Source organism: Daktulosphaira vitifoliae, unplaced genomic scaffold, assembly GCF_025091365.1.
Source record: "Daktulosphaira vitifoliae isolate Bord-2020 unplaced genomic scaffold, ASM2509136v1 Scaffold_1, whole genome shotgun sequence".
Taxonomy (NCBI): Eukaryota; Metazoa; Arthropoda; class Insecta; order Hemiptera; family Phylloxeridae; genus Daktulosphaira; species Daktulosphaira vitifoliae.
The window spans coordinates 40,514,195-40,530,862 of record NW_026099572.1 but is presented as its reverse complement, the minus strand read 5'-3'; the positions used below and the strand labels follow the sequence as shown (position 1 = coordinate 40,530,862).

Here is a 16,668-nt window from a genome sequence, read left to right as displayed (position 1 = left end):
ATAAAACATATACTACGAGTAATATTAAAAGTTAAGAAGAAAATAATCATATATTATGAGAGTGAATTCAAACTTTTCTATTTTAAATTTTAGCAAAAATAAATAATAAAAGGTTGAGATTAGCAAACTAATATTTTTCATCTCTATCTTGTATTTCTTTTTCTTATATTCCCGAAATACGTATCCGCGATTTTTTAGTCATTTTTTTTGTGTCTTTTTATGTTAAATATTTTTAATATAATTTTAATTTAAATAATTAGCCACAAGTGATCAATTTGTATTATATAATTATGGCGTTCGGGCCTTGATCATGATAAAGAAAAGAACAAACTAAAAAAAAAAATTAAAGGAAAAGTTTCAACATTTCTTTCAGAACCCAAAAATAGGAGCCAAATAAATAATTTTAATAGAAGCTTGATAGTTTCATTTTCTAAAAAATAGGAGGACGATTTAGTTAAAAACAATACGAACGTTATGTTTTTCAATGAAGAAACAGAAATATTTAAATTGGGCCCTGAAAGAAGTTTTTTACGGAAAAAAATTCAAATGGATGATCTCCTAGCAGGTATTGAATTAACGGTTAAAAGTATTGATATTAATAATCAAACCTTATCAAGAAGGGAGTGTTTAAATTTTCTACATACAATAAATACTAATTATATTTAAAACCAGATAAGGGTAATTCAATTGTAATACTGAAAAAAAGAGGTTTGTTTTCATAAAGTACCCAGACTGGTTCAAGAGAAATGAACAAATTAAAAAGAATCCATTAAGTAAATGATAAGGGATGCTATAAACGTTATGAATAATTCAAAATTATTAATTGAAGAAAAGTTCTGATTTTTTATTAAAATTTCAAACCCTCAAATACCTTAATTATATACTTTGACAAAAGTAAATAAGCCGGGAAATAATATGAGACCTAATATGCAGTGCTCGAATTGGCCAAAAATAAGTAGGGGAGCTCAACTTAACAATTTGAAAACTGCGTCCCTAGTATTTTGAAGACCTTTTTTTTTTTTTACTCATTACTTTATTTAGTATTTATTAATAAATCATATTTCATTATCATACTAATATTTAAAAAAAAAAAAAGAGGTGGGGTGCGCAAAAAAAATTTTAAAAAAAGTAGAGGAGCTACGTCCCCCTGCGCACCCCCCCCCTCAATTCGAGCACTGCTAATATGTCGAATATTAATTCCCCAACTTATAATTTGGCTAAATACGTAGTAAGGGTGTTTTCATCTATTCAAAAATTCGATAACTTTTTGAACTTAGTTTTGACTTAGTTCAAACATTGTCTGATTAGTATATGATGAATAATCATTAATAATTAGTATAATAATGATAGATTAATTTTTTTGGCGTAGTAGCCAATAATATGGCTTGGGAATCATATTTTACTAAATAATATTTTATTACTTAAAAGTGTAATTAAAAACCATTATTAATCAGAACGAAACCTAAACCGAAATTATTAAAAAAAATAAAAATAGAAATCATACTCTAACTCAAACAATAATTTAGGATCCTAGCCTTGATAAAAGCGGAGTTAGATAATTAATAAAAAAAAAATATAGGTCTATTTAAATTACACATGTAACGTACAAATCCATTAATATTAAAAGAAGAATTGGCGGCTTATGATAAAACGGAGAAAAGAGAAGGAGTTAAAATAAGTACATCTTAATGTATGAAAATATATATTACAGTTCTGAAAAATCAAATCTAAAACGTAAAAGGCCGAGGTATCATACATACTGTTAATCACACAACTCGATACATGACAGCAGTAAAATTAAATTAAGAACTTTTCTTGTGAAGGTTTGAAAAGATTAGCAAGAGTAGAAAAGTGACCAACTATAGATAGTAGACGTAAAACACAAAAACACGACGGATTATACAATGCGCATTGGTTTTTATTGACACGCCGCTGTTTAAAACTAATAAAGCGAACGGTGAAAAATTTGTGTAAATAATAGTGGAGCGAGTGCCTACTAGAATTATACGAAAGGAAGGCGAACAAGACAATAAAGGTATACATTAATCATGATAATTGACGTTGGAAAAATTTAAAAAATGACGGATATTCTTCGTAGGGTGACGTGTACGGACATGACAGAACTAATCACACACACGAGGGGTGTAAAGACGGATTGTTAATGACTTACTCTCTACCTAACAACACATACTCAATATGTTTTTCAGCACTTATTTTATAATAAGATTTTACTTATTTTATTACCATTTTAGTATATTAAAATTATAATAAATAAAATAACCAAGAATATTTGGTATAATTTATTGTATTAACAGTACATCATTTATAAACTACAAAAGTATATAAAATTAATGTGAATATTTTATCTATTGCTAGTTTTCAGTGAACATTTAATGGCGTTTGACACCTTAATAATATACTTTTGGTAAATAGTAATGTTTGAAATGTGAATTTTTCAATTAAGTTCATTGAATTTTAAGTTTAAAGACTAAATAATATGTTTATAAACTTACTCATTGCTTCATTTTCTGTATATGCTTGTCATACCTTATAATGATTTTATTACTTCAATTATTACTATAAAGATAAAAATTTGCCACATTCCAAACAACTGCTTTATTAAAGCAAAACCTACATAAAAATATTTTCAGTATTCACATATATCATAGAATTGTGATTAATTTTTACACTAAATTTTTTTACACTTAAAATATTAAACGTAAAAATATGTCTCGTGCACATTCTTTTCACCGTTTAAAAATAGTTTGTTTAATATCTAGAATATTTGGTATAATGCCCTTAAAGTTTAAATCAGGATCTAAGGATAATACTCCAACATGTCAGTTATCAGTAGTTGATTATGGATACTCGTTATTTCTATTTATTATGGCAATGATCCAAGTAATATCTGCTCCATTCGTAGTGCTTCACACAATCATGCCATACGTATACAAAGATTCACCATTTATAATGAAACATACAAAATTATTAAAACCAAATGATTGGGATGAAGAAAACAGTAAGTTATTAACTGTGATGAAGATATTAAATCCTATTATAATAGCCGTGTTCAGCGTTTGTAGTCGATTCGCAGTAATAACGTTTCTACACAATGGTTTTGGAACTTTTATTACTACAGTGCACAACACCGACAGATTGATGTTCTCGACAGAGGGAACTATGATGCATAATTACAGATTAGGTCGGAATATTCTAAATTCTACTCAACAGACCTCTAATTCATTTTTACATATTTTTGATAAATTTCTTTTATGATACTTTGTGATCGTTGGTGTTCCCATCAGCGTGATTTATATTTACAGCATATTAGCTACCCATACAATTTTAGGAATTATTTGGTGTGTAATTTTAACATTTAATAATCTAGCCAATTTTTTTGGAGACATACAGTTTATCCAATGTGCTTGCATACTTCATAGCCGATTTGAGGCTATCAACGAGCAACTCAGTGCAATTGCATCTAACTGGAATTTTAAAAACGAGTAACTATATTTAGCTTGAAGTGCTTGAGGATATATCCATGTTTGCAGTTGAGTTTTGACGTTTCGGACTCATTGCAGAGTCCATTATCAGAGTGATATTGCTAGTCGGTGGCTGCAACTATACTATATAGTACAGTTGCGTCAGAACTAAACTGCAAACATGGATATATCCTCAAGCACTTCAAGCAACAAGACAATCCATGAAAGCTTTAACACATTCATAAATATATTTAGATTAACATACACAAATTATTTAATATTTCATGATTCAATTTGTATTGTTTCAAATTAAACCTTTATTTTAATTAGTCTTTTACATTTTTCATAATAATAGTCCCTTTGGTCCTTTTGTTCTATCAAAAAAAAACTTTGCTCTTTGATTTTTTTATTAATTTAATTTTTAATATTATTGTTTAAAATTTTCATATTTACAGAGCTTTGTTTAAAAAAAAAACATGTAGAGCTTTTTTGTCAGAACTTTCTTATGGACACAAATTAAGCGATTCAATTGAAATGTATAGGTAAATATTCATTGGAATTTATTAATTATGTTACATGGGCACAATTAGAATACAATATTTTAGAATATATATTATTTATAATATATTTTTAATTGTACTTTGATAAAACAAAACTATGGCTACATCCTTCCCCTATAACTGTTAATTAACCTCATCAAATCAACTTCATTTTATCTTATTTTGAAAAGTAATAATAGTTTCTTATTCAAATTTTGAGAGTTATTCTCCAAAAATGATTAAAAAAATTTAATTAATTTTTGTCAAAAATAACAAATAAAACTTAATCAAGTAATTTTTTTTTTGAAAATATTGTTATTTAATTATAATACAAAAAAAATATTATACTGAATAAAATATACTCTAAGGTTTATTTGAATCTTTATCTAAGATATAAAAATTAATATATTTACAGGTACTGTTATGGACAATTCTGTGATATGATTGACTTAATAAATTCAATATATCAAATCCATTTATTGGGTACAATTTCGTCTTGTTTTTTAAAAATTTTATTTAATATTTATTTTGCAATATTTGGATACGTAACCAGAGTTAATAACAGCCCAAATAAACGAGATAAACTTATCGGATCTATACTTTGGTGTATATATTACAGTTTGAGATTTCTTACAATAGTATGGGTTTCTGATACCACAACAAAACAAGTTAGTGTGTACTATTATTTTACATTTTCGAAAAAAAACGTAATATATAACTTTTAAAATAAAATCAATAAATGTTTATGCCTCTAAACTGTAATAAAAACTAATGTAGCACAACGAATTTAAAAATAGTAAGGGTGATCAAAATTTCATTTATAATACATTTTTTCGAAAATATAATGATAAAATGTTTCCAATAAAATACATTTTATTGTGATGAATTTTAAATATTTAAGTTGACCACTCGAAACTCACATGAATATTTTATCAGAAATAAGTGTTTCATAATTGAATATATTATCCCTTTGTTACCCAACTTTTACTTTTTTGTTTAAATGACTCAAAATCAACTATTTATTAATAGGTGATCCGAGGATAGATAAAATTAATTTTTTAGAGAAATCTATTTTCAACTTTAAAATTAAAAAAATTATAATAATTTAACATACTTTGATGTTCAAAGCATTGTCCTGATTTCAAAACTGCGGTAGCAAATTAATAAAATAATAATTAGACAATAATTTATCAAGGTTTTAAAATGTTAAGTATTATTAGAAACTTATTTTTATAAATTTTGGGTTTTAACATTAGTTATTAGCCTGTCAAAAAGTTTTATTGAATGCAATTTTTTTTATTTTTAATAACTTTGAGAAAAAAAAGAACTTTTGATCACCTGTCTGTATTTGTCTTTTTAATATTAATTTGTTTCCTTATTTTTTTGTTTTTATTTGAGTATTTTTCAATAAAATATAAAATTTCAGACTTTTGGACATCCTAAAGAGTAAGTTATTTCCGAAAATACTGAAATTTCAATATACAGAAAACAATAATCGCCATAAATTATTATGAGTTTTACCATTTGATAAGATTTTGATTGTTAAACTAAGACTCACAAAAAATTAATTTTTTGTCTTGATTTGCACATCCTTGAGTATTTTCTCCATCCTCGAATATTTCTATATACGTAAATTTTCTATAAATTATCATCTTATAATGAAATGATTTAACAGCGAAATAATTGATTTTTCAGTAGACGATTTTAAAAAATACTATTATTTAGAAGTTAAGTTTTTTTGCATTAAATATACTATAATACATATATTGAATTGATTTATTTTCGTTGCACTTAAATGACTTAATTCGAGATTAAAAAAATGCAGAAATTATCTATTATGTGTTTAATGAAACACCTAAAAAAAAAATTACGTTAAAAAATTGTCATTCTGAGGCGATGATATGTTTTCATTTTTTTTTATTTCAGGCAGTTGCAACAAAAACTTTAATAACTGACATAAACAATCGCTACTTAGATAGAAGTACAAAAGAGGAGGTAAATATTTTTTTGTATGAAATATATGGCCGTTTTTTTATAACGATGCTTCATTTAAAATATAATGATAAAAAAGAATATAAAATAAGAATATGAAAATGATAGTAATGACTATGAGGTGTGAACGTGACGTCATTTACAAGGTTTGGATCTTTGGGTTTTGATCAAATAGTTAGTATTGAGGTTCTTCAGGATTGCAGAGTCCAAGAGTTGATATATTTATAGAGGAACTTAAAAATGTTTTTTTGAGTATTAAAGTTAAACCCATTTAAAAAATCTTCATTGAAAGAGACCACAATGGTTATTAATAATTCATAAAAAATTAAAAAAAAAAACTGATTTATTTGAATAATTTTTATTAAATAAAATTTTTTAAATAAATTGAATTCAGTAACAAAACAATCATATTAAATATGTGCCAGGTGCGATAGTATAGCACCCGGTATTAAATACAAAAATAAGTAAAGTGGATGTTTTTTTTTTAGTTGCGTCTTTTTTTAAGTCAAATAACTAGCCGTGCAATTGAATTTACTGCTTATGATTTTTTTTCGCTTAATACTCACCTGATAACATCAGTAAGTATTTTTTAGTTTTTTTTAAATTTTAAATAATATATAAGGCTTTACAAACGCGTATTCGAAAGGTGGGGTAGATAGTTAGACCTAACTGATATAAATTTATAGACATTTTTTGTAAAGTAATTATTTCTTTTTTAAACTACGTTTAAAGCATAGTTTTTATTATTTATTAGTTAAAGATAATAAATAAATAAAACGATTTTATTACTATTTTTTTAATGTTGAAATAATAGTGTATTATTCTTTTTTCTTACAAATAATTTTGATGGGTCTATAAAAACTTTGCATAATGTTAATATGAAACGCAGATAGAGTATAGTACACTAGTACGAGTTGCACCCACCCACACGACATATCCACTCGATGAATTTTTGTCATATAATTATATACATAAATATATATATATATATATATATTATTAAACCACCCCTCACGTTAACGTAAGCTGGATTCGCGATTCCGACAGTATAAAACAAAAATCGAATGGGTTAAGAGAGCAACGCAAAAATATAAACGGGATTTTAATAAAGTAGGTTTAATTAGTTTTATTATTAAAAAATAACTCTAAATATAGTTATTAAACAACATACAGTTTTTAAAATTGTTTATAACAATTATTATTAACCACTATATTAAAAAAAAATATCTGTTAATGAACATAAAAAAAAATTATTCATTGGCCTATTTTATATCATTTCGGCGCTGCATATACTATTACGGGTAAAATATATTTGCCAACTGCTTATTTCTAACTGTAATTTGTTGAATATAAAATGAAATTAGCTGTTATTTATCATTTTTTATAATTCAAGGCTATAGCTGCAGGAACAACATACCTTGTAATACTGATTCAAATTCATTCCGTGAAATATTAACACAAAATGGAATACATATAGTGTTTAATGCATTGTATTGTAGTATTTTTATAAAAATAAATGTAGTAATTAAAATTGATAAAATGTGTTTTCAAAAAAAATACAAAATTTTATTCATAAAACATTTTGTACTTATTTTTTATTTTTCATATTTAAACTATTTCTGTAAGAATAAGGTTGACTCAAAAAATATGTTTAAAAGGTTTTAAACATAGAATAAATATCTCTTGTAAAGATTGATCTTTATTTTAAATCTTAATAATTAAGATTTAAAATAAAAATGAATTATTCATTATTATTTTTAAAAAGCAGTTTAACTCATTATTAAGTACTGTTTATAGTTCAAACTTTTAACTAAGAACATGTTAAGGAGTACCAGTTTCATAAAATGAATTGGTCAATTTCTACAAAAAAAATGATCTAAATTTAATAATTAGCTAATGAAACTGTAATCAATAATAATATCATCACATTATGCACGTTGTGATATAATATAATAAAATATAATTCAATTTATTTGTTTATTAATTGAGTTCAGAGTGTGTTTAATATAATTTGAAATATTGGTTTTTTTTAAAAACTTATTGTTCTTCTAAATTTTGAAATTTAAAAGTATTCGATAAAAGCAACCGAATAATGTAATTATAGTTAAGGAATATAATTAAATTAAGTTTTAGTAATTTAGTTTATTAAAAAAAGGATTACTAGAACTTTTTACTTCTGAGTATATACTAGGCTCACACTTTAATGATACTTAATAAAATAAAATACTTAATGAAATAAAAAAATTGATTTTCAGAATAATTTTAGTTTATTTTGATACTTTATCTATGATTTGATATAATCGCAATATTTATTTTTATTTTATGTTTTAATCAGATAATTTTATAAAGTAATTAAATATATTTCAACCCATACAAAAGTGAAATTAAATAATTAAACTTGAACGATACGTGGCTGAGCCAGCTGAACGTGACCACTTTCACGTTAAAAACATGGATACCTAAATACACAATAAATACGGTAAGTTAAAGAGTATCTTGTACGATAATACCGTGCATGGTAAACTGTACCACGGTGATCTCGATGTCCCGTTTAACGGCAGTCTACCGGTCACCTCAAATACTGAGAACACTATAAGCAACACATTCCATCCGACTGGTAGTGGGACGTGGCTCATAAACGGTTTTGTTTAAGAACTCTCACTCGTTCTCGTCTTCGAATAAGTTGATAATGTTTTTCAGTAAGTATTTGTTGTTTAGAAAGCAATGACTTTAAGAATAACTTCGTTTCCGATGATAATATTTTCAACCATCGCGCCTAAGTTGAGCTTGACAGTTATTCGAACTACCTTAGTTATATTATGATAATAGTACAATTCAGACATTTCTATCTGATAGAGTAAGTACCAAATTATGTTTTATAATATATCTTATGTATGAAATCAGTACAGATTTTTCTTTTCTGCCAGGTGAACAAGTAAGCTCGTAATAATGCCACCCTTATTATCTGGGGCCATGGCGAGTGCTGCGTGGACAAGCGCTGGTCTCATACCGATATTTATCGTCACGTTAGCATATTTAAGATATTCTATGTACGATCCTGAGTCTAGGATCATGGACGTTCAAGAAGTAAGATACTATCATCATTAACTAAGGTCCAAGCAAATAATAACAATAGTATAAAAATATATAACAACACTACCACCTACTAATTAAAATGAAATTAGAAAAAAAAAGGTGGGTGAAGTAAGTTGTCATCTTGAAGGCTTTATTGAATTTCTTAAAGAAAGTATTTACCATAAAAACTTGAAATTAAGTAAAAATACTATTTAATATATTGAGACCAATTGGTAAAAAACTACTTAAATAATATTAGTTATTTTAAGAATTAATCAGAATTAATTAGAAAATAAGGTCATTTTGACCCAGGCGTAGGGCCAAATCATTTTTTGAATGGGGCAAATTGACATACATTAGTTTAAGTTGTACTTCAAAATGTAATATTTACGTACTCTCTAATTAATATGGAATTATCTCCTACTATCGAAGAAATTTTAGTTAAGAAATATTAAATCTACTGAATGTCATTTATAAAGTTAAATAATACTATTGAATGTCGGAAAAATATATTTATTGATTTGAAATTGTGTATTTTCTTATAAAATTTTTTTTTAATAAACTTATTTATTATAGCAAAAAATATTAGGTGAATATTTTAGTAATTTATTTTAGTAATAATTTTAAAATTAGATAAAAAAGTTATTTACTGATACATTGAAAAGTTAATTTTTATATGTAACTTCTGTGTTAAAAAAAATTTTTATTTTTATAATTGCTCATTATTTTTCTAGCAATATCTTCAATTTAACTTTCATAAGAGGTAAAATTTAATTAATAATTGGCGGCAAAACCTTAAATATAACCCTAGACATATGCGCACTTATATAAAGTTGCTATGGTTATGACCATATCTATTATAGCACTTATTTATCATTAAAAATATTTCTAAACATGATAAAAGATATGACGCCATTGAATTAAATTTTTCAAAAAAAAAAATATTTTGTATTTTTTTCCTGAAAATTGCTAAAATTGACAACAGATTTTAAAATGTAGCCACAGAAATGTTTGAAATAATTTAATATATAACATTGAAATCTATTAGTCAATTATAAATAAATAATATATAAATAAATAGTATAACCGGAAAAAAATGTTTTTTGATTTATTAAAATAATATTAAGTCTAAAACAACTTTTAAACTATTCCTAAGGAAAATATTGATGTTTTTATACTTAAGCGGTAGGAGTAACTCGTCTTAAAAATGTCGAATAATAAATGCAACTATAACATGTGCCACCAAACCCTTAGTTTATATTTTATTTTTGTAAAATATAAGTATATATTTTTATTTGATCAAAAGTTAACCAGTCATTCTTTTTAGAAAAATTTTAACATGTAAGAACTGAACCTTGAAATTATTTAATAACTTAAAAATTGAAAACTATATGCAACAAAAAAAACCCAGTTCAGTTTAGACTCAGCATATTGAGGATCTGACATAGTGAATTCCAGATTGACATCTGAAAGTGATAAACATCACTGTCAAACGTTTCAATGCGATAATACGTAAAGAGAAACATAAAAAAAAATTGAAATACATTAACAAAAATATACAACCTAAGTAGTAGAATATTCATAGTTAGACTATATAGTGGTTCATTTTTCTTTTTTGAATCTCTAAATACATTTAAAAAGCATTAATTTGATATAAGTTTCAAATTATCAAACGTTCCAAAACATTTTCAAAAATCGAGTAAAAATAATTTTTTTGAAATGCTTGAGTGATCTCTGATCTCTTAAAAAGAAAACTCTTTCTTAATTTAGGTTTTAATAAGGTTTTTGAATTTTCAAAAACATAAAAACAAAGAGCTTATTACATCTAATGTTACTGATAAAATTTCCGTTAGTATTAATTAATTTTTTAAAAAACTATAAAAATTTATTTTGTTTTAATTTCTCCAATGCATTTTAATTTAATGTCTCCAATTAAGTACGATTCGAGTTTTTTTTGTATTAATCAGCTATATCGGTTCAGTAAGAAATATTTGTGGGCAGCACAAAAAATAATAAATCTTGTTAAATACCTTCTCATTTTCACATCGAATCTAAAATTGCAAAATTATTACTATTTTTAAGAGAAATCGATTGATAAATTACTCTGTATAATTTTAACAATAACCAAAATTAAATAACGTCCACTTGTATCCTTCAAAGAGCGATAGTGACATATATTTATCTTAAAAAACACTAATAATATTAATATTTTATAATAATAGACAACAGTTATAATAAAGTCAGTGTTTACTAAATGGAAGAATGAATTTTTTGTGTACTTCATAAAATAATGTCGGAGATCTATTATATTCGTTTAAATATAATGACAATGCGATGGTTTGAAGATGAACAAATAATTATTATATTACCTTGGCATACAATTTTTGATCTAGAACGTTCTATTTACTCAGATTCTGGATGATTAGTTTATTTATTTTCTCAAGTTTTTAGTATTCAATATTTAAAATATCAAATAATAATAAATATTTGAAAAATTTTCATTTGATAAAATGTTTTAAATATTATTATTTTATTTGTAATAATTTCAAAGAATACTTACATTTATTTCCGTTTAAATTGATAGTTTTCAAATTTATATAGTTTTTAATATTTTTAAATAAAAAAATCAATTATTTATAAGTTTATCTGGTATAAAATGTAATGATGTCTTTTTTTTTCAAAATAAATTGTCGATTGTACTTTCTTCTATCATTAATTAAATATTTTTATATATTGTAAATGCAAATGTTATTTGATTTTCAAAATATTTCATTTAGATGAATGGCTCAAAAGAATAAATAAATTATTGTATTTAGTATTGAACTATTGAATTCATAATAGTTTTGCCATGGGTGGTATAGTTAATTCATTTAATTTGTCATTAAAATGCTGAGTCATTGACTTCTTTTATCCAAAATATGTTCATAACAAATGAAATAATACTACATTTGTACCTAATAGTATTCTTTAATTTGTTGAATTTAAATCAGTAACTTTTTTAATAAAATAAAATATTTTCAATAAATAACTATCATTGTGGTTGACTGATTTTTATTTGGCTTTTTGTACTTACTTCTTAAAAAAACATGAAAAAAACGTATATTTTTTAATTATACCTAAAAAGTTTTTTTCTTTTCTGGTTGACTTTTTTTAAAAATCCAATTATTTTCCTGTGTAATGAAAAATTGTACTACTTAAATTTAGATTTAATTTCTGCTTCAAAGTAATGCTTATAGACATAATAACAAATGAATTATGCCTAGGGAGGGAATAAAATCATCAAATAAGAAAATAAAGTGAAATATGTTTAAAAAAATGGTTGAAATTTATTTTATAAATAAAAAAAGCCAAAAAAAATTAGTAATTCTTATCATTTTGAATTTATCTGTCACTATAGCTTTCATGATTGTTAACGTTATTGTATCCTTTTAATGACCAATGGAATACATGGAAAAAAATAATTGTTTTTTCTTCTAAAATATATTTTTTTTATCTAATCTGATTTTTGTAATGTAAAATGGGTGTGAAAAGTGCTGCTCATTTATCTATTATGTCTAAAGTAATGTCTAACAGCAGGTCCGATGTGGCTCACAACATCAATAAAAAAAAAAAGGTTTGGTAATTAACTCCATCAATTTTATCCCATTGGTCTACAAAAAACAGAGTATACATTATTATGAGCTACACGCACCCACATTACAATCCACTTGTAATATCTTAATATAGTTATTATAAATATAATAATTCAACAATAAATGTAAATTAAACTTCACTTATGAGCTTCCATGCAAAACTGTGAATTTATTAATTTTACTAAAATCTTCTTTTTCCTCGCCTTTATATTAGGATAAGTAGTTGTGATAACTACTTATCCTAATTTTCTACTTGACACGATTTCATATATCATCTACGCACATATCATCCGTTCTAATATCGCATTAAGTAACATCCTTTTATCTCTATATATCAGTACCATACCTCCATTTTTTGACATTTTCCCATATAATACAATTTTACTAAAAAGAAAATTCTTAACGCTTAAAACTCTTAAACTCTTCAATTGGATGGTAATGGATGTTTAAAATCTGCTAAACATTTATTAACAGTGAATTTATAACTAACACATTACTAACAGATCCATCAAATTTTAATACTATAACTAGAAGAGTTCTCCTCTGGCTACTATTAAATTTGTTTATTAGTCTATCTAATTCACTTTTTTAATCGTATTAACTACAAAACAGTGTTATAGCTTTTCTTGAAAAATTCACCATTACTATAATTGTCTGGAGTTATATCAATGTTTGTGTAGACTTTTAGATTTTATGTTTATTATGCTATCTTAGTTCGTTGGTTTTAAACGGGCATTGCTATATTATTATGGTCACTATAAAAAATATTTGAAAATGATGAAGAAATATGTATTATGTACTTAATTATAATTTACACTCGTTTACATTTGTAACAACTTAAGATACTTACTACACACACACACACACACATATATATATATATATAATATGTTTATTAAACTACATTGCCATTTATTCAACAGGTGCACACAACTGTAACATACAATAAGATTATATTTGATAACATATCAGAGTAGTATAGTTTAATAATTTATATATTAAAGTGCTTGTAACTCAATAAGTACTTGTCCTATAATTATTATTAACCCATCTAAATTATTTGTAATAAAACTGATAAAAAAAAGATATTTTAAAATTTTGAAAAATAAAAAAAAATATATATATGTATATTAGAGACAAATAATAAAAATATGCTTATAATATATTTAAAACTGTAAAAATTATTTCATAGAATGTGTAACGCAAAATATTCATTGGATCAAAAGTTATTAAAGATATTGGAACATTCTGGGACTTCATTTATAAGAAAACAGAAAATTATAAAAATATTTTTTTTGTTTTCAGATACAAGAAGAATATGATTTTATTGTAGTCGGTGCAGGATCTGCGGGAGCAGTTGTTGCTAATAGATTATCTGAGATTCATAATTGGACTGTCCTTTTATTAGAAGCAGGAGGAGACGAAACTGAAATTTCTGACGTTCCATCTTTTGTTGGTTATCTACAGCTTTCTGATATGGACTGGCAATACAAAACTGCTCCACCATCCAGTGAAAACCCTTACTGCTTAGGCATGGTTCATGATCGTTGTAATTGGCCTAGAGGCAAAGTCTTAGGTGGATCTAGTGTACTCAACGCAATGATTTATGTTCGTGGTAATAGTCGTGATTACGACAATTGGGCTAAAGCTGGTAACGTTGGATGGAGTTATAAAGATGTTTTACCTTATTTTTTAAAATCGGAAGATAATCGTAATCCATATTTATCTCGAACAAAATATCATGCCCGTGGTGGTTATTTAACTGTACAAGAAGCTCCATGGCGATCACCACTAGCTGCAGCTTTTGTTACTGCTGGTGAAGAGTTAGGTTATGAAAATCGTGATATAAATGGTCGTTACCAAAATGGTTTCATGATTGCCCAAACAACTAGTAGACGAGGAAGTCGATGTAGTACAGCAAAAGCATTTCTTAGACCTATTAGACTACGATCAAATTTACATGTATCCATGTATAGTCAAGTAACTAAGATAGTTTTTGAATATAGTGGAGGAGTGCCTCGAGCATCTGCCGTCCAATACTTAAAGAACGGTAAAAAAAATATTGTTTATGCGCGTAAGGAAATTATATTGTCAGCTGGTGCCATTGGGTCGCCGCAATTACTAATGATATCAGGAATTGGTCCAGCTGATCATTTAAAAGAAATGGGTATAAAGGTTGTTAATGACCTCAAAGTGGGACATAATTTACAGGATCACGTAGGTTTAGGCGGTCTAACTTTTATAATTGACGAACCAGTCACTTTTAAAAAGTCACGTTTTTCGACAGCATCTGTTGCTCTTGAATACATAATGAACGAGCAAGGCCCATTAACATCAGCCGGCGTCGAAGGCCTAGCTTTTGTTAACTCTAAATATGCTGATCCTTCTGGTAATTTTCCAGACATACAGTTTCATTTTGCTCCAAGTTCTGTTAATTCAGATGGTGAACAAATTCGTAAAATTACAGGTCTTAGAGACGCTGTCTATAATATAGTGTATAAACCCTTAATAAACGCAGAAACATGGACAATACTTCCCTTATTATTGAGGCCAAAGAGTTCTGGTTGGGTACGACTTAAAAGTAAAAATCCTATGACATACCCAATAATAGAACCAAACTATTTCGCCTATCCAGAAGATGTTGAAGTATTGATTGAAGGTATTAGAATAGCATTTAATGTATCTAATACAGCAGCATTTCGTAAATTTAATTCTCGTCCTTTAATGACACCAATGCCAGGATGCACAAAATTTGAATTATTTAGTGATGAATACTGGGAATGTGCTCTACGACACTTCACTTTTACTATATATCATCCAGCTGGTACATGCAAAATGGGCCCAGAAACAGATTCAGATGCTGTTATCGATCCTAGATTGAGAGTATATGGTGTTAAAGGACTTAGAGTTATTGATGCTTCAATGATGCCAACAATAGTGAGTGGAAATCCTAATGCTCCAATAATAATGATAGGAGAAAAAGGTGCTGATTTAATAAAAGAAGATTGGAATGCCAGTGAAACATAAAATATATTCTAAGTTTATGCTAAATAACTTTTAACTATTAAAAATTGATACAAAGTTAACATTTTCTATTATCAAATTTTGAAACATAAACTTTTAAATAAAACCACTATTAAATATTGAAAAAGTATCATTATCATCATAAAATTATCATATTTTTTTTTTTTGGTTCCCTTTTATATAAAGTTATTTGTTTAATAAGTTGTAAAAAAATAATTATTGTATCTATGTAATTAACTGTATATAAATATTTAACTGTAATTTATAAAGAACTGTCAAATTTAATGCAAAAATAGTGAGATAACTTATTTATTGTAAATAAAACTATACATTTTTATGAATTATTTTAGTATTTTTTGTTTCTTTATTCACATACAAAAAAAAATACTTATATATAATGTAGTTATTCACAAAATATCTCGATCATGTATGAAAGACATATGAAGATTTAAAAAAGCAAATTTTGACACCGATTATTATCTAGTTAGCAAATTTTAAGATGTTATTGCGAAGTCACAGAAACGTAGATAAAAAGAAAAATAGATCTATTAATTTAAAATTACTACAAAGTTTTTTAAAAAGTATTGTAGATTTTGTAAAGAGCTTCAAATTGAATGGCATATAAGAAGACTAGACATACGTTAGTATGGCCATTTAAGACACACAATAGAAAAAAAAATTGGAAAGCATAGAAACAATAAAAAAGATGGCATAATGAAAATTGTTGATAAGCAGTAGAAAGATGCCGTTTATCCAAAAAAAATATGTGAGTATAGCTAATATAAACACGAAAGAAATTTATATGGCGGAGAGAAAAATTTGTAAAAGAATTATTCAAAGAGAAAAAAGTACCTAGCTGAATTACTAGAGGAAGCAGAACAAAATCGGTCACCAGAACGCTTTAGAAATTTCTTTAGGGCCATA

At 25.7% G+C, this 16,668-nt stretch overlaps 2 protein-coding genes across 2 annotated transcripts; both read left to right on the top strand.

Moving 5' to 3' along the window:
* Positions 1-2,793: 2,793 nt before the first annotated feature.
* On the top strand, positions 2,794-7,482 carry LOC126893594 (gustatory receptor 68a-like). Its single transcript, XM_050663957.1, has 7 exons — positions 2,794-3,019; positions 3,278-3,503; positions 3,938-4,024; positions 4,437-4,689; positions 5,948-6,016; positions 6,502-6,591; positions 7,407-7,482. The coding sequence occupies exons 1-7, from the start codon at positions 2,794-2,796 to the stop codon at positions 7,467-7,469; spliced, it is 1,014 nt and encodes a 337-aa protein (XP_050519914.1). The 3' UTR covers positions 7,470-7,482.
* A 1,104-nt stretch (positions 7,483-8,586) lies between these two features.
* On the top strand, positions 8,587-16,034 carry LOC126894030 (glucose dehydrogenase [FAD, quinone]). The gene is made up of 3 exons (XM_050664665.1): positions 8,587-8,870; positions 8,941-9,100; positions 14,026-16,034. The coding sequence occupies exons 2-3, from the start codon at positions 8,963-8,965 to the stop codon at positions 15,745-15,747; spliced, it is 1,860 nt and encodes a 619-aa protein (XP_050520622.1). The 5' UTR covers positions 8,587-8,870; positions 8,941-8,962; the 3' UTR covers positions 15,748-16,034.
* The last annotated feature ends 634 nt before the right edge of the window (positions 16,035-16,668 follow it).